The sequence below is a fragment of the Taeniopygia guttata genome, chromosome 19, assembly GCF_048771995.1.
Source record: "Taeniopygia guttata chromosome 19, bTaeGut7.mat, whole genome shotgun sequence".
Classification (NCBI taxonomy): Eukaryota; Metazoa; Chordata; class Aves; order Passeriformes; family Estrildidae; genus Taeniopygia; species Taeniopygia guttata.
In genome coordinates this window covers 10,951,550-10,973,465 of record NC_133044.1, presented here as the reverse complement: position 1 = coordinate 10,973,465, position 21,916 = coordinate 10,951,550, and the positions used below count along the sequence as shown (strand labels likewise).

General features: G+C 46.8%; 1 protein-coding gene across 3 annotated transcripts; it reads right to left on the bottom strand.

The window, feature by feature from the left end:
• Window positions 1–894: 894 nt before the first annotated feature.
• On the bottom strand, window positions 895–20,972 carry FKBP6 (FKBP prolyl isomerase family member 6 (inactive)). 3 transcript variants are annotated; one of them, XM_072916839.1, is made up of 8 exons: window positions 20,718–20,969; window positions 19,338–19,427; window positions 18,557–18,759; window positions 17,285–17,404; window positions 16,106–16,300; window positions 15,708–15,817; window positions 12,346–12,433; window positions 895–4,436 (listed from the first exon to the last, which is right to left on the bottom strand). In XM_072916839.1, the coding sequence occupies exons 1-7, from the start codon at window positions 20,911–20,913 to the stop codon at window positions 12,358–12,360; spliced, it is 990 nt and encodes a 329-aa protein (XP_072772940.1). In that variant the 5' UTR covers window positions 20,914–20,969; the 3' UTR covers window positions 895–4,436; window positions 12,346–12,357. The 3 variants fall into 3 exon arrangements, with proteins under 3 accessions (XP_072772940.1, XP_072772939.1, XP_072772941.1); XM_072916838.1 differs by having other exon boundaries at window positions 895–1,319; window positions 20,718–20,967; XM_072916840.1 differs by lacking the exon at window positions 16,106–16,300 and having other exon boundaries at window positions 895–1,319; window positions 20,718–20,972.
• Window positions 20,973–21,916: the final 944 nt, after the last annotated feature.

Sequence of the window (21,916 nt, the reverse complement as noted above, 5' to 3'; positions counted from 1 at the left end):
TCCCAGTGGGTCCCTTCAGCTCAGGATATTCCATGCTTCTACAATTCTCCTCTTAGTGCCAGGCCCAACCTCTACTGACTGGAGAAAAGGTTTTAGACCCTTCTGCAAAAGAGCAAGGCCAAGAACATGGACAGACAAGGCCACCTGAGATGCATGGATGGCTGGGAAGCCCTGGCTAATATGGCTGTGGAAGTCAGAATCATGGAATGGTTTCAGCTGGGAGGGACTTTAAAGCTCATCTTGTTCCACCCCCTGCCATGGGCAGAGACACCTTCCACTGTCCCAGGGTGCTCTTAGCCCCATCCAACTCAGCCTTGGACACTTCCAGGGATTCAGAGGCAGCCACAGCTTCTCTGGGCACCCTGTATCAGGGCCTCACCATGTTCACAGGGAAGAATTCATTCCCACTATCCCATCTAAAACTCTCCTCTATAAGGAGGAAGCAATTCCTCCTTGTCTTGTTACTCTAGCCCCTTGTCCAAAGTCCTTCTCCAGCTCTCCTGGAGCCTCTTTAGACAGAGGAATGGGCTTTGAGGTCTTCCTGGAGCCTTCTCCAGGTGAACACCCGCAGTTCTCCCAGCCTGGCTCCAGAGCAGAGGGGACTCCAGCTCTTAGAGCATCTCTGACTCTGCATTGATTCAATCCCAGCCACAGCCTCATGTTCTGAGCACATGGAGTTCTGGAGTTTGCTCCAAAGCTGGTATTATTCAGCAATTTTAGATCTAGCATCAACATTCACAGGAACGTTCAGCCAAAACAAAGAGTACAACAACCAGTCGCCCACGAAGGGAGCCAGCTCTACAGACCCCATTCCAAATTCCAGCTCCTTTCAGGCATTAATCACTCCTGCAATCAATTTTATTTGTGCAAAAAATTGGCACAAGTCCTGCCAGCTTTAGTGTTCAGGTTGGTTTATTTCCCCAGAACAAAACAACCAAACATATTTTTTTAAGAACAACCTGTGTAAACAGAAAACTTCATGGCATCCTCCTCCTACTTATAAATTCCCTGAAAGCAGCCTGAAATCCATCTGCAAGAGGCAGGACATCAGGAAAGAGTTTTCTTCAAGCAGTGTGCATGGGAGAAGAGAAGGAATTTACACAGACCCATTCCTCTCTCCAGCAGCACGGATTTAATTATTCTGGAAACTGCCTCAAAACATAACAAACAAACCAAACTTCAGGAAAATCAGGTTGTGTATAAAACATGAACCTTCACTTCAGTCTCTTGAAGTAAAACAGTGCTCCTGCTCCTTTTCCTAAAACTTGTATGTGATGCTGAGGTCTCCACGTGCCAAAAGGTGGACAGCTGCAACAGTCCTGGGATGACAAAGTATCACAGTCAGTTCTTCCCCAGCACCACCTGTACAGTTTATAGAATTTCAGCTCTCAATGATCCATGCATACACCTCCAGTGGCCCTGAAATAAACACCTAGAATTCCACAGACTAGCACAAGTGGAACAAACACAGTGAAATCCCCTTAAAATCCATTCAACTTCCTCATTAAAGACTTGGAGAAAACAGAGTATTAAGTGACAAGAGCTAAAAACAAGTCAGGCCCCCTCAGGGAAATCCCCAGAGCACTCCTTGGGCCACCTCCCTTCCTACACAGGGTCATTCATGCTTCCCATTGCTTTTCCACTCTGGTTCTGGGAAACTGAGTCCTGGATACTTACTCTGCCTTTGGGAGAAAGCCGAATCTTGTATGAGACACAGGAATTTCTCCTCAAACCAGATTTCTGCTGTTTCTCCCCACATTTCCCTGCTCCCAGCTCTTTCCTGTTGCAGGCCAGAAGCATTGGAAGGCTTGGCCATCTGGCTGCATCCCAGCAATGGATCACAGAGCACCCCCAGCACTTAGGGCAATTGTTTACCTCACCCCATCACTTGCAGCTGGATCCTTGACAGTCTTGAAGCCCTGGCAAGGGAAACTACAAATTTCCACATCCAGCAAAACCCCTCTATTTCATCTCAGCCTCCACCCATACCACCCCTTCTTTAGGGTCACCAGAACGAAATATGTATCTTGGTGCAGCATCAGCTTGGTCTGGGTAAGAACCAGTACAGTTTTTAAGTGGTGATTCCTCCCTCCTCAGCTGTAAATTTGAAAGGGGAACCTCTCTGGTCACTGATCAGGACTTAGCTCACCTACCTCACCTTCTAATGGCTGCACTGACCTTGTTGCCAAAAGCTTCACCTGCTCCTCCAGTGCCTCTCCCAGTTGGGTTTTCCCTCTGCTCCTGCAGAAGCAGCACCTTCCCCTCCCTGGTCCTGAGACAGAATCAGCACCTTCCCCCGTGTCTGGTGCCACAGATCACATCCTGCTGTCCTTGATGTAGCTGCAAGTGGATCCTCTCAAATACCAACACATAAAAACTCCTATTGGAAGTATTTCCCCAATTTTTGAGCATAAAAGACACAAAAATACTGTTGGAACATAAACCTTGTCCCTCTCTCATCCATAGAATTACCAGCAGAAGGAAAAACAGAATAAATGAAAACCCAAGAAAATCCTTAGAAACCTTTCCCAAAACAACCCAGTATCTGTCTCCTACAGGAGCTCTGAGGATCAAAGGCTCCCATCCAAAAGGTGCATGACCTGCTCACACAGCTCAGGAATACTGGGAGCCCAATCCCATTTTTATACTCTTCCAGCATCTGCATACCACCACAGCTGGCCCAGCCAGCTCAGATGGCCATTTCAGCACATGTAAAACAAATTACTGGTAGAAAAATAGGGAAGCCTGTTCCTTAGAGGATACTGAGTTACAGGCTGCTAACCAGGAGGCAAAAAAACACCCCAGGAACTGTGAGGGAAATAGCTTCTTTACAGACTAATAGAGGAGAAGATAAAGCATCACATGATGCTCAAAATCCACACCTCATTCATTATACATCCTTGAAAGGCACCACAGAATCATGGGATAACTGGGGCTTTGAGGAACACCAAGACTCTCCAGCCCACCCCCAATGACTCATCTCCCTCTGATGACCTTGGAGCAGTGGGATCATCCCTCCATGGGCTCAGAGCCACACAGAACCCATGACCAAGGGCCACCCTGCCAGAAAACTGGGTCTGAGTCAGCACAATGTGCCTCTTGCAAGGGTTGTACCCAATTTAAAGTTCAGGATAATAAAAGCACAAAAGAGTTGAGGAACTTTTAATACTGTAAGAAACACGGGAGTGAGACTTCCAGCCTACCAGAAACTGGGAGTTAGTGCATTCACCAAATCCCATGTTACAGCCTCATTTAATGGGCCCCCTTGTATTGCCAAACCTTCCAAACTGGGGGTACACGAGGTTCCTGACACACAAGATATCAGTTGTCAGTCCAGGCTGGCAGCACTTTCCAGGAAGTCCATAAAGAAGGAAAATGACTGAAAGGCACTTCGGCTGATCTCCTCTTTGAAAATAAATCAGAGAGAGAAACACTTAAATAATTTCTCCAGTTCACAGCAGAAAGTTCTTTCAACTAGAAGGAATGAAAGGCTTCAAGTGGGAAAAAGAAATCCTTATCTTTGATGTGCTGGAGTGTTCTCTGCATTGTTAAACTAAAGCATCCTTGCTCCTCCTAAAATACAACTGATTTCCACTCTGTTCCTTGTCAGTCTAATCCCATCCCCACACAGCAGTTCCTTCACATGTTCCCAACAGGAACACTTCAAAGCTGATCACTGGGTGTTCCCACCAGCTGTTATCTGGGGTTTGGGGTGTCTAATTTGGAATGAGCCTACAGCTACTGAGGCTTCTTATACACCAGGAAAATAAAGGATCAGACCAAGAGGTTTCTGGTTTCATGGTTGCTATTTGAAGCAATAAAGTCTTTACATGCAGCTAATTAAAAAAAATATTCAAACTGAAATCCTAAAGGCATTTCAGGGAGTGTTTGATCAGTTTATCTCTTTCATTTCCACCAAATGGCTCCACAATCAGAAGAGAAGTGGAGGGGAATCACAGGACCCTGCAGACACAACAGCTGGATGGGGTTCAACACCAGTGCTGCTCCTGCATGGAGGATAACAGCACACTCCAACCAGAACCCTGCTCCAAGATTTGTTTCCTTCACTACAGCAGGTTGGCAGCAACTCATCCATGAAATCCAGCAAGGCACATTCAGATTTCAAGGTCACACACAAGCCTGTTGGTCTCAGCTATTTTAACTCATCCTTTGGAACTACAAAGCTGATCATCAATTCATAGGGAGTAACACACCAGGTCATGGGTCATTTATAATCATAATTATGATTTAATTATATCACCTTTACTCTGCATTAAAATCACAATTTAACAGTTAATGCTTAACTAAGGCTTTACAATTTGCTTAAGCTGCTTTTCTGCATAAAAACCTGCAGGCGCATCTTCCCCAGCTTCCCCTTTCCTGCCTCCATCTCTAGAAGGGCTGTAGGGAGGCACCAAACACAGCAGATAAAGTTCCTGTCAAAACACAAGGAAACTGGAAAACTCAGAATTGTGCACTTAAACATTGCTCCTGCCAGTTCAGCCCTCACTGCCCCCACGCCTTGAGGCAGCAGCTCCCAGAGTGCTGCACTGGGATAACCCTCAGTGAGAAGAGCTCTCCTCAAGGCAATTATCCAATAAATCAGGTTGGTGGTGGCAATCTGGAAAGCTTTCACGAGTCAGAAAAGTGACCTCAGTGGATATTCAGAGAAATGCAGCCTCCTCTCTCAGGGGAAGCAGAACATCTCCTCTTCAATGCTTCTGTTTAGATCTAAGTGGGCATGCTCAGATCTAACTGAGCATGGAGAAGAAAGGAAGGGAAGTTGTGACTCAGGAGCCAAAAGGATAAAGCACATCCTGGCTGGGAAAGCAGATGTTATGAGCACACATCAGCAAAGAGCCAAACCTGTGAACAGCAACTGCCTGAGAAGTGCTCTTCTCTCAGAGCCTGACCAGTCCACAGGCACTGATACTCTGGAGAAAAACCACTGTGACCAGGAGGGAACAATCTCATGGACTTCAGGAGAGGTTCCTGACAGTCTGCATCGCTCTGGAATGCTAAGATAAAATTCCAGCAGCACCAGGGTGCTCTCAGCAGCTGATAATATTATGTGCTGGGCAATTCACCCTGACATCAGGAGAGGAACAGTGATTCACAACACCAGCCTGTCCTGATTTATCTGGGCATGAGGCACTGCCATCCCAGGGACCTTTCTCTGAGCAGGTGACATGCCTTAGGGAGAAAATTCCCTAATTAGGGTCCATTTATATGCTCTCTGTGGAAGTGGCTCTGCAGTCAGCCATGCTCTCCTTTTTTCTCTGTAAGTGCTCTTTAGGGATGTCCAGCTGTGAGGGCTTCAAGTGGCCACTCCAGTGGTTGAGGTGGTTGTGGATATATTCTCGGAGCATGGCAGCACACAAGCACAGACACTCACCCTTCCCACATCCAAAGTCAGAGCCACATCACAGATGTCCAAATCCACAGAGGAAAGTGGAAGAAACAGATATGCTGCTCCTCTTTTCTAGAGCCAAGCCACATAAACTTGAACTGCCATCTCAAGATTTGCACTTACACACATTTTTTCCTCAGGACTTTTTTTTCCAAGTCAATTTACCAAAACTCTCAGCTGTGCAAATGATCCACAGTGAGTTCCAAGAGCTGTGTGTATGCTAGATAGACACTCTGTGGCAGGAAGAATTCTCCAGAGATCTGTAACAAGTCTTGGCTCCAGAGGCCCTGAATGCTGATGACATGAACTACCATCCCAAACCTAAAGCGATGAAAGGAAGAGCTGTGAAGTCTCCTTAGGTCTGGGATAAGACAAGAATACATAAAGCAAAATGGAAGAACACAAAGCAGAGCTCTTTCCCAAGCACACCTTAAAAAAAAAAAAAAAAAACAAACCTTAAAACAGCACCCAGACAAAGCAACAAAAGTTCTCATTCAGAGAGCAAGAGGTCTCCTAAGAGAAACGATTATGGGAAGGTGAAGGAAGTGATGAACTCTTCAACACACACTTCTGACTCAGGAAGGACTTCACCCAGCAAGTGGGGGCTGAAACTGATCCTCGGTGCAGCTCCCAGTCCTTCAAGTGCCCAGATAACCTCTACTACAATAATGTTCAGCATTCTATGGAATCAACAGCCCCTGATAAAGCAGGGTGGGCTGTGCAAGAGGCACATTAAGGTCATGTCTATCCTTACTGGAAATAACTCTTGAGCTCTGCAAACCAGCTTTCAACAGTGTGAAGACACTCCCTGCATCTGAATCAAGAAGACTTTCCAAAAGCTCATTCCCTAAATATGGAGCCCTTGTGGGGACTTCCTGGTGCCAACAGCCAAAATCATCACCTGTTTGCAAAGTGCTGTAACCACTGTGTCAGACACAGCTCCTGGTGCCCAGGTACTGTTCCAGCAGGGATACAGCCCCCAATTCCATCAGCTGTTCTGTGCTGCTGCTGATGGAAAAGACACTCCAATAGAGAGCAACTGAGGGAGCTGGGAAGGGGCTCAGCCTGGAAAAAAGGAGGCTCAGGGGGGACCTTCTAGCTCTGCACAGCTCCTGACAGGAGGAGGCAGGTGGGTGTGGGCCAGGCTCTGCCCCTAGGGAACAAGGGACAGGACAAGAGGGAAGAGCATCAAGCTGTGCCTGGGGAGGTTTAGTTTGGATTTTCTGGAAATTTTTTTCACAGGATGGTTAGGCACTGACACAACTGCCCAGGCCAGCTGTAGAGTCCCCATCCCTGGAGGGGTTTAAGAGGTGTGTGGATGTGACACTTGGAAACATGGGTTAGTGATGGCCTTGGCAGTGCTGGGGGAAGAGGTGGCTCTGTGATCTTAGAGGGCTTTTCCAACCTTAACAACTCTGCGGTTCAGTGATTCCGTGCACAAGTGAACAAGGTGAACAAGGCTTAGGAGGTCACAAGCAGATGAGTGTTTCTCAAAACCACAATGAAGACTTTTGAGGGCCCTCAGCACTCATCACATTAACCTCAGTTGCCCCTGTATCATCACAGCTACTGCAATACCCAATTAGAGCATTTAAAACTCTGCTCAAGTTTGTTAGGGTTTCACTGCTCACTAGAGCAGAGAGCTGGCAGGTCTCAGGACTCGGACTAGCACCAACACTCTCTTATAACCAGCAGAGCACTTTTCCTGAAGGGTATCAAGACAGTAATAAGCATCCATGATCATTTAAAATCCCTGGATTAAAGACTGAGAAAAACAGGACAAAGACATCTGTTAGTTCAAAGGGAAAGTCTGGAGCCTCCAAAGCAGGAGGACTGGTGTCCAGACAGAGCACAACTTGAGGCAAGAAAGGAGGCTTGAAAAATTATAACTCAGATTAAAAACTTAGGATAATCATGTCCTTTGTTGCTGCTGGAAGTGAGGGATAGTGACTCTGAGTGCTCTGCAAAGCTAAAACTTCATAAAGAAATTCCCATCTTACACATAGCCAATTCTGTTTAAACTCCACCTGCATGATAAACCAGCTGTTATCATGGGAACAGAAAGAGCCCAGAACCTTTTTCATGTTCTACTGATTTGCAACACCAGAATATTTTATATTAGAGCTGCTGGCAAAGGCTCTGAGAAGTAAAACCTCACACAGGAATATCCCTTGGGGTCTCAGCCAGGCCTTCCCAGGACCAGTGCCAGGGGACTTTAACAGGCAGGAGGTGGAGGAGAACAGAATCACAGAAGGTTGGACAAACCCCCTAAGATAAGTCCAACCATCAATCCAGCACCACCACATTCACATAAACCATGTCCCACATCCACACAGTTTTGGAACACTTACAGGAAGGGTGACTCCACTACTGCTCTGGGCAGTCTATTCCAATGCTTTACAAGCTTTTCAATGAAAATTTCCCAAATACCCGATCTAAGCCTGGTACAACTTGAGGCTGTTTCCCCTTGTCCTGTCACTTATCACCTGACAGCACAGCCCAACCCCACTTGGCCCCAACCTCCTGTCAGCAACATTTCCTTTCAGCACTGCAGCCAGGAATCTGCTCCTACCTTACCTGGGAGCTTTGTGTTTGAACATAAAATGAAATTACAGGCTTCAGACACTTCCTAAATCAGAGAGAACAGCCGAGGCCCCATCCTTAGATAAGGCTGGAGGACCAATACTTCTCCATAGTCTTGAAGGACAGGCACAGTGGGACACTGGGATATTGCATAGGTCTCTCTCCTTTCCATTTCACATCATCTTGTGGCTTCTAAGTCCTGGCCAGACCTCCCAGTCTGGGTAAAGCCAGCCCTAGTGCATCCAGAATCATGTCCAGGACGTCCCCTAGGAAAGCATATCAGGGATCCCTAAAGCCAGGTGCCACAGTAATTTCTTCAGTTTCCAGAAGAAAACAGAGCCAAGGATCGTTCCAGAGACGTATTACAGATACTACTGCAGGCAGGAACTGCAGAAATCCTCAGAAAAAAAGTGCAAGATGCTAGGAGAAGAGAGAGCCGGAAGGAAAACAAAACCCCCAACTCAACAACTTCATTAAAGCTTTACACCTTCCTCTGCTTAACAAGGAGAATGCTTAATTAAGTCCTCCTTCAAGCCTTCCCCTTCAGCTGGGAAGGCTCAGCAGAAAGCAGAGATGTAACAATTTCCTCTGCAGCACAGGGCACCTCAGTGGGACAGGAATTTGCATATTCTAAAGAAGCAGTGAATCGCTGCTTCTCTGTTGTTCAGCCGCAGTGGGGAGGGACATTTCAGCTCTGCTCAGGAATAAGAGAGAGCAGGAGGGGAAGGAGAAAGTTGCTGTTTATTCCAAGTCTGGAGCTTTCCCAAGGCAGGAGTTTGATTGTGTTATGCACAGACTTCTCAGTTTATTTGCAAGGCTCTTGCAGCTTAGTAGGTCAGTTCAACTGGCAACTGCTGCTGATTTTCAGCCCAATTATAGACACTTCTACCTGGTGACACAGTCTCAGTTCTGCAGCCAGTTCTCGCCCATTAATGCCTCCAAACTGGTAGAACTTGCTATTCATGGCAATCATCAGTTTGACCTCAAAGTTACTGTTTCCTGTCATAATTTCAGTCTTGTCTGTTTTCATTGGAACATCTCCCTTTGTGTTCCCATCTCCTGGGACCACTTCTCCTGTGTACTGAGCTGAGATACATATTAGAGACAAGCTTTCAGCTCTGGCTCACCTATAACCAAAAATAAGAAAGAGTGCAGAGACTCATCCTCCTGGGACAGAACTATCACCAAGGAGCCACTACTAGAGTCCAGACAATCCTAAGGAAGTTGTCCCCAGTCCTCATGATTTAGTTCTCTTATGAGAGAGAGTCCACAGCAACACAACAATGGGAAAGGTTTTTTTGTTTTGTTTTGGTGGGTTTTTTGTTTTGTTTTGTTTTTTTTTTTTTGTTATGGATCTTTCAATCAAAACAGAACAAAAAGCTCCAAAAAGCCAGAGGCCTCAGCCCACCATTCTGCAGTTTAGGGGACACCAAGGAGGACTTCCAGCTCTGCACATCCCAGGAAACAAGGCTCTACATACCTGCACCATGCAAAGTGAACAGAGACAGGTAAATAAACCAAACCCTCAGAGAGGCCAGCTTGAGACCCAAGGGATTCAGAAGAAACTGCAGCAGGATGGATTTAAAAAGGAGTTTGTGCTTCTGTCTCCTTCTGAGTACTTCTGAATTCCCCCCAAGAAGCACCACAAGCAGCCTTGCATTTCACCAAAGGGAAGATCTACTCTGACACAAAATTCCATTGAAAAGGTTGGAAATGTGTTCTGAGCAAGATGTTTTCAGCAATTAGAAAAACTGGGCTCTACAGCTGGCAGGGGATACAGAAATCATGGAATAGTTTGGGTTGGAAAGGACCTTAAAACCCGTTGGTTTCACTCCCTGCCATGGACAGGGGCACTTTCCACTAGACCAGGGTGCTCAGAGCCACATCCCGCCTGGCCTTGAGCACTTCCAGAGATGGCACAGCCCCAGTTTCTCTGGGCAACTTGTGCCAGGCTCTCACCACCCTCACAGGAAAGAATTTCCTCCCTATATCCAATCTGAATCTTCCCTCTTTCAGCTTAAAGCCATTCACCCTTGTCCTGTCGCTACAAAATCCCTTGCAAAAATATCAGGCAGAAGGAAGATGCTCAGGTTGCACCCAGGTTTGAGCGTAATTGTACAAAACAGTACAGAGAACTGAACTTTGTTCTTGGAACACAGCAGGGTTCAGCAAAGGCACAGCAGTCTCAGCTTAGAAAGAGCTCTGAAGCAAGGGATGGAGGCAGCAATGTTCAGGAGGGAAGAGATGCTACAACTACAGCTCTGAGCCATTCAGGAGCTGGACCACAGGTTAGCTCAGTGCTCCACAAGCACCTGTCAGCTGGTATATAGGGAGATTTTCTTTAATTTTTGTGATTCCACTGGTCCATTAACCACAGACTGCAGACAGCATTCCCAGCCCATCTCCTCACTCAGTGTCTAAGAATGGATGAAGCTGGCCTGCCGAACTGCCCCAGTACAGCCTGTACCCTAAACTTTACTGGTACAAAGCTGTTGGAAAACACTAAAGAATGTTCTGCCTCAATTCTGACCAATTACCAGTGTCTTTGATAGGGAGCCTGCTGGAACTGCTTTGCCCCTCTCTGAATGTATAATGAAGTTTTAAAGTAGCAGTCCAACATTCAGCTCGCACAGGGCCCTGCAGGAACCTCCTCCAGCAAAGGACTTCTTTTGCCATGAATGAACAGTAGATTTTTGTTTGGGTCTCAGTGATTAATGTTCATCTGGGAGACTTAGTTTCCTTTTAATACTGCAACAAAAATCAACTTCAAGGAAGCTTGGAAATATTTTTGACTGACAGCTATCCATCAGCTGGGTAAGGTGTGAGAAATCAACACACAGGAGTCAGTGGATAAATTGGCTGATAAACAGTTCAGCCCAGCACTTAAGCTTGCCTACAGGAGAGATTTTGCTCTTTTCCTTTCTACTTCTCAGTCTCCTCTAACCAAAATCAATGGCTTTACTTACAACACAAGATGCTTTTTGGGAAGCAAGTAGTCACACAATTCTCCCAGGGGAGGACCTGTCTGGTGCCCTAGCAGATCACTACAATCACTCTGACTCCCACCACCTGATTCCAGACTCTCACAAGAGCTTCCCAGGTCAGATACCACCAGGGATGAGACCCAAGGTCCTATATGTTTCCAAACTGCAACTTCCTGAAACACAGCAAGTGGAAAATCAGAGCCTCTTTCCAAGTCTAGAGCCACAGACTTTCTGCACAAGATCTCATCAGTCTTACATCCCCTTTCAGAGCTCCTTTCCTGGGGGCAAGCACCTAACACACTTAGTAAGCCACATCCCAAACCCAGGGCAGGATGACTTGTGCTCTGAATTCACACACCCATCTTGGACCAGAGCACAGAGGCAGCAGGAAGGGTAAAGGCTCCACAAGGAGTCATGTGCAGTCAGGAGAAGGTTGTGTTCCTTTAGAAGCAGCATTCAATCCAACCTCTTCCTCAAACACTGCCTTAGCTTCCTCACAAGCACAAAGAGACAACCTTAAAACACCAGAGCTGATGGAAAGGCTGCCAATATTCATTTTCTGCTACCAAAGAGGTACTGTCTGTATTGCAGGAGAGACAACAGCAGCAAACTGATGGCCCTGAGCTGGGCATGGCTCATGACAGAAGGATTTTGTCATTTTCCAGAATTCTTTCCCTAGGGTTTCCCCAAAGCAAGAGACCAGAAAAGATTTCTGCTCCTGCTTGCACCTCCCTGAAGATTTTGAGGAAAAAAAAGAAAGATCAAAGAGCCTTTGTGCATTTATAAACCCGGCAATTTTGCTAGAAGACTTGAAGCTTTAAAGAGTCCAAAACATCTACTTGAAGTTTTCTATCCAGACTTATTTTAATACTTAAAAAAAACCCCAGAAATAAAATATTTGTATTTTTCTAAAGTGAGGAATTCCAGACAAAAGTGCTGAAAACGGAATTCCAGACAGAAGTGCTGGAGGGTAGGAGGAAATCCAATTCTTAAGTTTGACAGGAACTTTTCTTTTTTCCCCCTTTCTTTTAATTGGCAGAGAAACAAGACTACAGAGCTATTTCAGCCCCTGGCTCTGACCAGGAATAGCTGGGATGAGCAGCACAGGAAACAACAAACCAAACTCACTCAACTGCTGCCAGTTCCAGGTCCCTGTCCCACACATTTGCCTCACAGGAAAGATTCTTCAAGATGATGATGTAGCAGTACTCTACCCCACCATCCTGCCCTTCCTCTCCACATACTCCCATCACTTTCCATTTTGCCTCCAAAAGCCTCCCCAACAAAAGAGAAGCAGGCTCTCCACCTGAGAACACTACAGGCATGACAGGTTTTGGGAGAGCTCAGCCCTTTTAAAAACCTGGTTACCTTGATTTCTTCTCAGCCAAAAGAATTGCGAGGGTCAAACATCTGGCAGCACATTTTTTTCTCCGTTTCCATGTACTCCTTGTAGAATCTGCAAAGTAGAGCACAGAATGGTGTCAGGGGCTGGAGACTGTCTGTGCCACCCCCTGAAAATAATGTTATTTTTTGGATATAAATAAATTAACATAATGGAAGAGTGTGCTGGCAGCAGAGGCACAGCTCCACCAAGCCCTTCTTTCTATAATGTCAGGGAAAGAGAGCTGGGAATGTCACACCTCACCCCCAACCCTTGGATCTCTGCTGTGCTTGGGACTAATTAGATTATTTGCCTTCTATGAGACAGGTGCTTTCTACACTGGTCTTGGAAACATGGGATAGTACAGAGGAACCCCACCTGTGTGCTGTGGAATACTTTTGTGTGTCCTTATGCAAGTCCTTTTAGCACCCAGGAGACACTGTTCGACTGCCATACAGCAGGATATCTGCCATGGATATAGGATCTGAGCAGAGGATGGGAAGGAGACAGCAGGGATTTGTGTCTGGACTATGTGGATGACAAGCAGATGTATCCTCCTCTGTTCTCTCTTCCTTGCCAGTGTGACAGGATGGCAAAAGCTTCGCAGTCTGCTCCATCTGAACTTCTCCAAGAGCAGTATCCTCTGCTCTCTGTGCTCTCACCTCACTGGTAAGGAATCTCTGAGCTGCAGGCTGACTCAGTTTGGGAACAGTGTTCCAGGGATCAGTGGCTGCCCATGAGTTCAGCTTTCCTGCATCTGCTGCCATATAAGGCCAAAAGCAAAGAGTTTTGTGCAACACACTAGAACCAGCCCCAGTGAGAGGCTGGCTCAGGTTCTCTCAGCCCCAGCCCTCAGCATCCTTGGGGCCCAGAACCTTAGAGGGTATGAAATCCCAGCACAACAAATCTCTCCTGGTAAGTCTCACACAGAAGTTGCTGACCAAGGATGCTCACCTGTAGCTGGCACATTCCCACACCTATGATAGTAGGAAATCCAAGAGCCCCTTGTTTGGATGAACAGATTAATGCCAGATATCGGAAGAACCCAAATTCGTTCTGGTTTTGATGCAATGCAAGCCTTCCAACAGAATTCCTAGATCCAGCAGCAGAATTTGCACCAAATCCACCACAGCTGGTACCAGACACATTCTACATACCTCTCACTCTGGATTCTCCTGAGCATTTTGCCTCTTGTTCTCCAGAGCATTTTGCCAAGAACCTGTTTCAGCCATGAAACAGATGCATTCCAAAGGTTTGTTTTAGACAGCAAAAGGGAGCTTGCTGATTACCATACAACATTGCTTTTAATGAAGTATAAATGTACTGAGTAAAGAGGTGAAAAGCCACTAAGAACAAGGTTTTGATTCATATTCCCTTTCTGAAGCATTTGTCAGATCACACTACCAGTTCTCAGGCAAGGCAGGCTGGCAACATTACATATCTAGCCAGAGGTAAGGCCTCATAAACAACACCCAGTAACACTTGCTTCATCTGCTTCACGCTAATTCCACTCTTGGTCACAGGCAGAAGACCTATCCTGCAGTGCTGCCTCCAGCACTGAAAACACATCCAGCTGCTGGAGCAAGTCCAGAGGAGGCCATGGAGATGCTCCAAAGGCTGAAGCCCCTCTGCTCTGAAGATAGGCTGGAAGAGCAAGGGTGCTCACCTGGAAAGAACTCCAGAAAGACCTCAGAATCCCTTCCTTGCCTAAAGGGGCTCTAGGAGAGCTGGAGATGGACTTTGGACAAGGACAAGAGGGAATGGCTTCCTACTGCCAGAGTGCAGGGTTAGATGGGATATTGAGAAGAAATTCCTCCCCGTGAGAGTGGGGAGGCCCTGGCACAGGTTGCCCAGAAAAGCTGTGGCTGCCCCATCCCTTAAGTGTTAAAGGCCAGGTGGGATAGGGCTTAGAGCACCCTGGTATGGTGAAAAGAGTCTTTGCCCATGACAGTGGAATGAGCTTAAAGGTCCCTTCCAACCCAAACCATTGCATGATTAAAAGCAAAAAGTACACCAGTGGTAACAGGCAGTGAAGCAGGAACTCCAGGACAACAGTGGTTTAATGTGCACTCAATTCTGACATATGCACACTCCCTGAACGTGCTGCTCTCTACAGAGCTGGAGCTGACAGAGGAAGAAATGCCTTGTTGCTTCCTGGCCACACCACCTAAACACCATTAGCAAAATTTCTCTTTTATCTACCAACATATTTCAAACAAATCTAAGTGAATACATGAGGCTTCTAGAATCAGGCCTTCTAGCACTATACATGTACCAGCCTCCAAGAGCAGCCAGCCAGATCTAGTTTAGAACTCCCCACCCTCAGTGGACAATTTGGTAGCTCCACACCCAGTAGGAGATCAGGATGAATACAAGAGATTAATTTAAAATTTCCAGACCAGCAGCTAATACTGCCTTCAAGCTCTTTGTACTTCAGAAGTAACAGAACAAATTTGCAGATTTGGTGTTATGACAGACTATTAAAGACAACGTGGCTACACAAAACAGAACAGCCCTCCACCAACATATCCCCTGGCAAAAGGCACTCAGCCCACCAGCTTTTCCAGCAGCACCAACCACTCTTTTTAGGTATTACTGCTGCCTTTCTGCAAGTGCCTGGCACTGACATACAGAAGAGGGTTTGTATTCAAGGGCTGCTTTGTGAGCTCCAGAGCTGAGAACAGCATCGCTTCTGCCTCAGTAAAGAGTGCCAGGAGGACAGCACACACTTTTGGGAAAAAGCTAATGCTTTTAGCAGTTTCAAAGGAAGAGCATCATGAGGACATAGATAAGCATTAGTCATATTTTGGTGGGGTGGGGGCATGACTAAAGCTGGCATGAACTAAGCCTGTGAGGAAAGGAAGAATTCATCCATGGGGAAGGGAAGAGTTCATCTTCAGGGCTGTTCATTTATTATCTCCAAGATGGCAAGAAATTCACTTTTAATGAATATTAGTGTTGTGCATTGAAGCACCTGCAGCTGCTGAAAATAACAAACACATCTTAAAGGGAATGAAAATCACACTCATTGAGAACATTAACAGCTAGATCATCAGCCAACTGATATTTTAGTAGCCCTCACATCCCTGTCCTCATCCTGATCTGCTCACAAGTCAGGAAACACACATCCCACCAAAGAAATATATGGAAAGGGTGGGTACTCTGAGCTCCTGACTTGCAGCTTTTGGGCCTGAAAAATGTTTCAAGCTGTTTTCTCCACATGTTTTCCCAAGTCACTTATTAACCAAATAGTTTGGGGATTTTTTGAATATTTTAAATATTTTGGAATGGCTATTACAGCCTTTCCAAACACTCTCTCTTCCCCAGGTATGGAAAGGAGGGCTCTCACCTTGCCAACTTCTTCAGCTCATTGTTGATATCATGGTTGAAGGGCTGGATGCGCTGAGCTCTGGCCAGGAAATCCCGGGATTTGCTGTACTCCTTCATGTAGAGACAAGCCTGTCATGGAAACAAGTTAGGTGCATCACAAGATAAATACAGACCCACTGCCCTTCTTCAGGCCTTGTGCCAAAACAAACTTTCCTGCAACAGAGAAAAGCAATTCATGAACACTCCAGGAAAAGCTCCATGTGGCACATTTCCAGAGAGCCAGACTTTCCAAAAGGGCAGATGCAGACAAACCACCTTGACTACTGCAGCAGCCCAGAATTCAGAGATTCTCCTCAGTTCATTCTGGGCTTCCTCCACAGCCAGGCTGGGATGTTCCATGATGATTTATTTGCCCACCTGGCCACACCTGAAGAGCGCTTTGGCATTTCCTTGGTCTATCTCCAAAGCTAACTCCCCGTATTTCAAAGCTTGGTCAGCACGTTCCAGCTTCAGGTAAGTGAGTGAGAGATTGAGGAACACCAGCAGTTTGGAAGCGTTGATCTGGCTCTGCTCTGCCTTAGTGGAACAGCTGTGACCCAGGATGGAGAGCGCCTGAACAGAGAGGGAAAACCAGCCAGTGCACAACAAATCCATCAGGAAAGTGAGAAATCCATCTCATCCAACAGCTACATCCATATTTCTGTTCACCTAGGTAACTAAAAGTAATAATGATCAGAACTCTAAATACAGGGCATTGCATTCTCAGCATGACTAGTCATGCTGACCATATGACCACAGGTTTAGAAAATTACCATGGAAAGCAGCAGAGTCCAAAAAAAGGACCCAGGTCTCAGATTTAATATGGATGTCTTACAGGATAAATATGGATATCTTACAGGGGAGAAGGCAAGTCAAATTACCTTTGTTTCAAAAATACCAAGTAAAAGCAACTTTGAATCATCTCTACCCCCAAAAAAGTAGCAGATGCCTTCCAGTTTGAGAATAACTGAACATTTACCCTGCTGAGAGAGGGAGCTGAAAAGGCTCAGACTGGGAAAAAGGACCAGGGGGATCACGTTCTCTCACTCTCTACAATTCCCGGACAAGAAGGTGCAGCCAGATGGGGGTCAGGCTCTGTTCCCAGGCAGCTGGACAAGACAAACAGCCTTGAGTTGCAGCACAGGAGATTCAGGTTGGGTACTGGGGAAAATTTCTCACTGAAAGTGTTGTCCAGCCCTGGCATAGAGGCTGTTCAGGGCAGTGGTGGCATCCCAACCCCTGGAGAGATTTAACAGTCCTGTGGACATGGCACTTGTGGACATGGGTTAGTGGTGGCCTTGGCAGTGCTGGGGAACAGTTGGACTTGGTGGTCTCAGAAAGCTTTTCCAACCAAAATTATTCTGTGACTATTCCTTCATTTACCACTGCTGCTCACACAAAATCAGGTGTGCAAGCACGGTTCTGAAGAAACAAACTATGCCTGCAAAATACCATAAAGTTATTTGATCTCTAACCTGTATCTGTTGTGGTGAGCTAAAACAATCCCTTCTTTCACAGCTTTCCCAAAGCACACCCCATATTTTCCTGGTGCCATACCCTCTTGTATCTGTCCTTCGCAATCTTGAAGTGCTGCTTATAGAAGAAGTAGTTGCCAAACTCTCTCTCTGTGGCTGCCATTTTTAACAGCTTTTCTAGAGGAAGTTTATCCCGCTGTTCCTGTGTGAAGAAATATCTGAATTTCAGCTCAAACTAAAGAAAAGAGGCAGAGAACTCAGACAGGGCAGTCCTAAACAGCCCCCTCCTATTCACAGAGCAGAAGCCAGGTCCTTACCAAGGCCAGGCCACCACCATGTGGTATCTCCCCAGCCAGGCTGAAACATCAGTGTTCTTGTGCTGATTATTCCCAGTAAAGAGGTCAGGAAGCTCCCCAGGCCCAAAGTAGAACAGAAAAAAGCAGGAATGTGTTCTTAAAACCTGCCCAACTCCTTCAGCACCCAGCTGAGTTAACACAAATGCTGGCACTGGCACAAAGCTGCTTGAACGGTTCTGTTGCTCTAATTGCTCTCAGGCCAGGTCTGGGACAGCCTGACACTCCCAAAGACAACAAAACAAAAATCCCAACAATCATTAAATAAAAAAATATATATATATAAAAATGGAGGGACAGGTTTTCTTCTGGATCTGCAGATTGGAACCAGCTCATAGAGAGAGGTCAGTCAGCCAGAATGGGGGGGCAAGGAGGGAGCACAAGTGTGGTTTGCTCACGAGGCTCTGGGGAAAAATTTGCCTGTGCAGGGGCTGGAGGGGCTCCCCCATTAGCTTCTGCCTCCACTCACTGACCCACAACCACAGCCCAAAGCCCTTGGCATGAAAAGGTGAATTAACAATAGCACTGTAACTCACCAGGAAGGAAAAAACAAGGAGCACTTGGGAGAGGAGCCAAGAGGCAGAGACAAAGGGTGGGGGCTGGTGGGGCACTGGGACACTGCAGACTGAATAGGATTGTTACAGTCAGCTCCTTACTGTTCCTTAAAGAAATTCCTAGAAGTTAGTGCCCTCTAGTGCAACCATGAGGTTTCTGGTAAAACTAAAAATAAATAGGAGCCATTCCGCTGACTCCACCCAGCACAGAGGAGCAAACAAAGGCAAATCTTGCCTTCTCCCTCTGCATGGGAGGGCAAACCGTGAGATATGGAGGGACACAAAGGGCAGGCACATGGATCAGAGCAGAACTGGGAGCCCAGGGACTAGATACTTGCACCAGCATTCACCTGAACACATGTAACACACAAGCCACACTTGTGTGAGACAGAACAATGATGGTTCACCCACCAGATTTTGGTCTCAAGCTTTATTAAAAGAACTCACATAAGTCAACTCAAAGACGGCATCACACTCCTCTGAATCGATGAAGTCCAACACCTCCACCTTGAAGAGGACCGTGGTGTTTGGGGGGATTAAGGGAGGACAGCCCAGCTGGCCGTAGGCGTATTTTGGAGCGAGGATGAACTGCGCAGCCTCGCCTTTGGTCATCGACAGCAGCCCGATCTCCAGCCCCCACAGCGTAATGTCTGTCACAACAAGGGGTGAGACAGGTGAGCTTCACAAACACCAACACCCTCACACACCAAACAATGATTTCTCCTTAAGCCTGAAGGAAAAAAAAACCCTGGGAGATCATGTCTCAGCAAGTACAACAGCCAGCTGCTCCAGAATGGATTATCAGGGGAACTGCTGCTGTGGGACTGAGCATGTGGTACTGCAAATCCAGAGCTGGATGAGCTCAAAAGGGGCTTTAGAGATCATCCAGTCCAAGCCCTGCCACAGGCAGGGACACCTTCCACTAGACCAGCATGCTAAAAGACCTGTCCAGCCTGGAAAACACCATCTGCTCTCAAGAGATTTAAAACTACCTGAGGGCAGGTGGGAAACACCTCCCTACCACTCCCAGGCAGAGGGTGAGCAGGTCCAGATTCCATCTCCCAAGTAAACCAGGAGGATTTTGGACTCCATGAGCAAGCGTTAAAGGTTTCAAATAACCTAAAGACACCAAACAGAGTTTAAACTAAAATGCCTTAATACAACCCCAGTTTCCAAAATGCCTTAATACAATCCCAAGCCCCACGACAAAGTCTGTGGCTCAACCTACCTTTTCCAAGTTTCATCAGCCTTGGATACTTGCTGTTCCCATTTGAACAGAAGAGCTTATTCCAATTTCCCAGGTACCCGGAGTACTTCACTGTACAGCCCAAAGCGAGGAGTGGAGACAAGGGAAAAGCAAGAGGTTGATTTCATATCCCATAACATCAGGAGCACACCAGGAATTGCAACCACCCAGTCATCCTGCTTCTCCTTTTCTGTTCTGCTATAGAACAGCAGAGGCAGCAAAAACCCTTCTGTTTTACACCAAAAACCTGGTCACATCCAAGCAACCATCTGCTGTGTGTTTTAACATCATTCCCAGACAAAGCAGCTGCTTTACAGTCCTGATCTATTTAAAAGATGTGACTCTGCACATTTAAGAATTGGAAACTTCAGCTGAGTGAATTAAAATGCCCCAGTTAGATGCACAAATATTTAAAAAGAATTCCCTAACCAAAGCTGGAGCTCTAGAAAGAGAAACAAGGGGGGAAATGTACTGCTACCCCAAGCTCTGCATCTGTAACTCCAGTTCTGTCTCAGAAAATGCACTGTAATGGGCCTGTCTTGACACAGCACGAGGGCCCTGCACTTCAGGAACTGCTTCCAGTTTCAAACTTCTCTGTGAGCATGAGTGGGTCCTGGAAATCCTTAATTCCTCAAGGTCAAGATGCCTTCTCATTTAATGTTTCAGCCACGAGATGTTAAACAGGGGATCCCAAGTGCTAAAATACTGATAAGGAGAGGAGACAGTCTCTGAAACAGAGACACACTGCAGTGTAATATCAGCATGTTTAAGTCCTTGTTGTGGTCTTTGCCAGCCACCAGTACGTCAACATTAGAGTCTTGGGGGATGTTTCCCAACAGGCTCTGACCTGTTTTCCTCAGCACCTGCTTCAGGTCCAGCTACACAGACCAAACTTCACACGGTGACAGGTGACAGAGATGAGCACCAGACCCCCCACTCCAGCCCACACTTCCAAGGATTTTCACGTTCTTAGTCCTGCTGAACAGAGGCTAAACTAAACAATTCCTATTTAAAAGCTGTTCAGGAGATGATTACTGGTGCCTAAACTACTGAATTCAGGCACAACATTCCTGCAGAGCGCCCCGAACGCCCCCGGGCAGCCAGGCTGAGCTCAGGCAGCCTCACTGCAGGACACCAGCCCTGGAGACACCGCGAGAATCGTGGAATGGTTTGGGCTGGAAAGGACCTTGAAAATGATCCAGTCCAACCTATAAGCAGGGACACCTCCCACTAGAGCAGCGTGGCCTTTAACATTCCCAGGAATGGGTAACCACAGCTTCCTTGGGTTATCCTTTATAGGAGTGCCCGGCCCTGGCCGCGGGACCTCTCGGAGCCCACAGGAGACCCCAAACCCGGCTCTACCTGCCACGGAGGCGTCCGGCGGCACGGGCTGCCCATTGCCGGGGCGCAGCTGCTCCTTGCGGACCCCTCCATCGCCGGTCAGGTCCTGCAGGGCTTGGAGAGGCTCCGAGGCCAGAGACAAAGAGGGTGTGGAGGCCGGGGTCGGCGCCAGAGCCGGGTCCGGGTCCCGCCGCCCCTCACGGCCGCTTCCCGCCATCCCCGCCGCGCGCCAGGCTCCGCCCCCCGCGCGCGGCCTCCGGCCAATCGCGCTCCGAGCAGTGGCCCCGGCCCAGCGCGAGGCTTTCGCGCCACGCGGGAGCTGACGCGCCACGGCGCTGCACCAATGGCAGGAGGGACGTCGCGGCGCGCCGCGATGCACGCTGGGGGACGTAGTCCGCGGTGTGCGCTGCCTTCCGTGCTTCCTTAGAACAGAAACCCCAAACCAACCCAAATCTCAAAAACCAAAACCAAACCTGTGAAAAATGCATATTTTATGATTGGCTTTTCGCAAATGTTACAATGAATATTATATGTGTAATGTTAGAAAGTTATGCTGTATTAATCCTCTTACATATTGTGTTAAGTGTAATTTTAGGTTACAACATAATGTTAAAATAGAGACTAGGTATGTGGGGGAAGTTTTTTTTTTTTAGGGATGAGATATTCGCTTTGAGGAACACCTAAATCTTCCAAAGAAGAAGAATTTATGGTTTTCCTATCAGAAGAAGCTAATTTCTTCAGGCCTTGCACAGACTCGAAGACGCCGTGGGGATTGAAGGAAGAAGCTGAAATATAACAGACAGAGTTTCTTGTTTTAAATAGAATGTATGCATAACCATGAAGTATATATGAATATGCAACAGTGTATTGTTTTAAAAGGTTATTCCTTTGTTCACAAGGCGTGCTTGTTGTGGCTTAAGTGGCCAAGGGCATCCAGACGTCTGTAATTCTTTGCTTTTCATTGTCTTGTAATTGTCCTAATGCTAAACTTCATTACCCTAATTGTATTATTATTTTTATAACCATTTTATTATTATTAAACTTTTAAAATTTTAAAAACCAAGATGTCGTCGTAAATCGTCTGTGCTGTTTTCAAGGTTGTTTATTCTGTTTATCTCTAACATGTTCTGCTGCCCTGCCGCAGCTCTGTCCTGCAGGGCAGCGTGTGGGGCTCTGCCCTCAGTGGGATGTTACAAACATTAAATACCACAAACTACCTG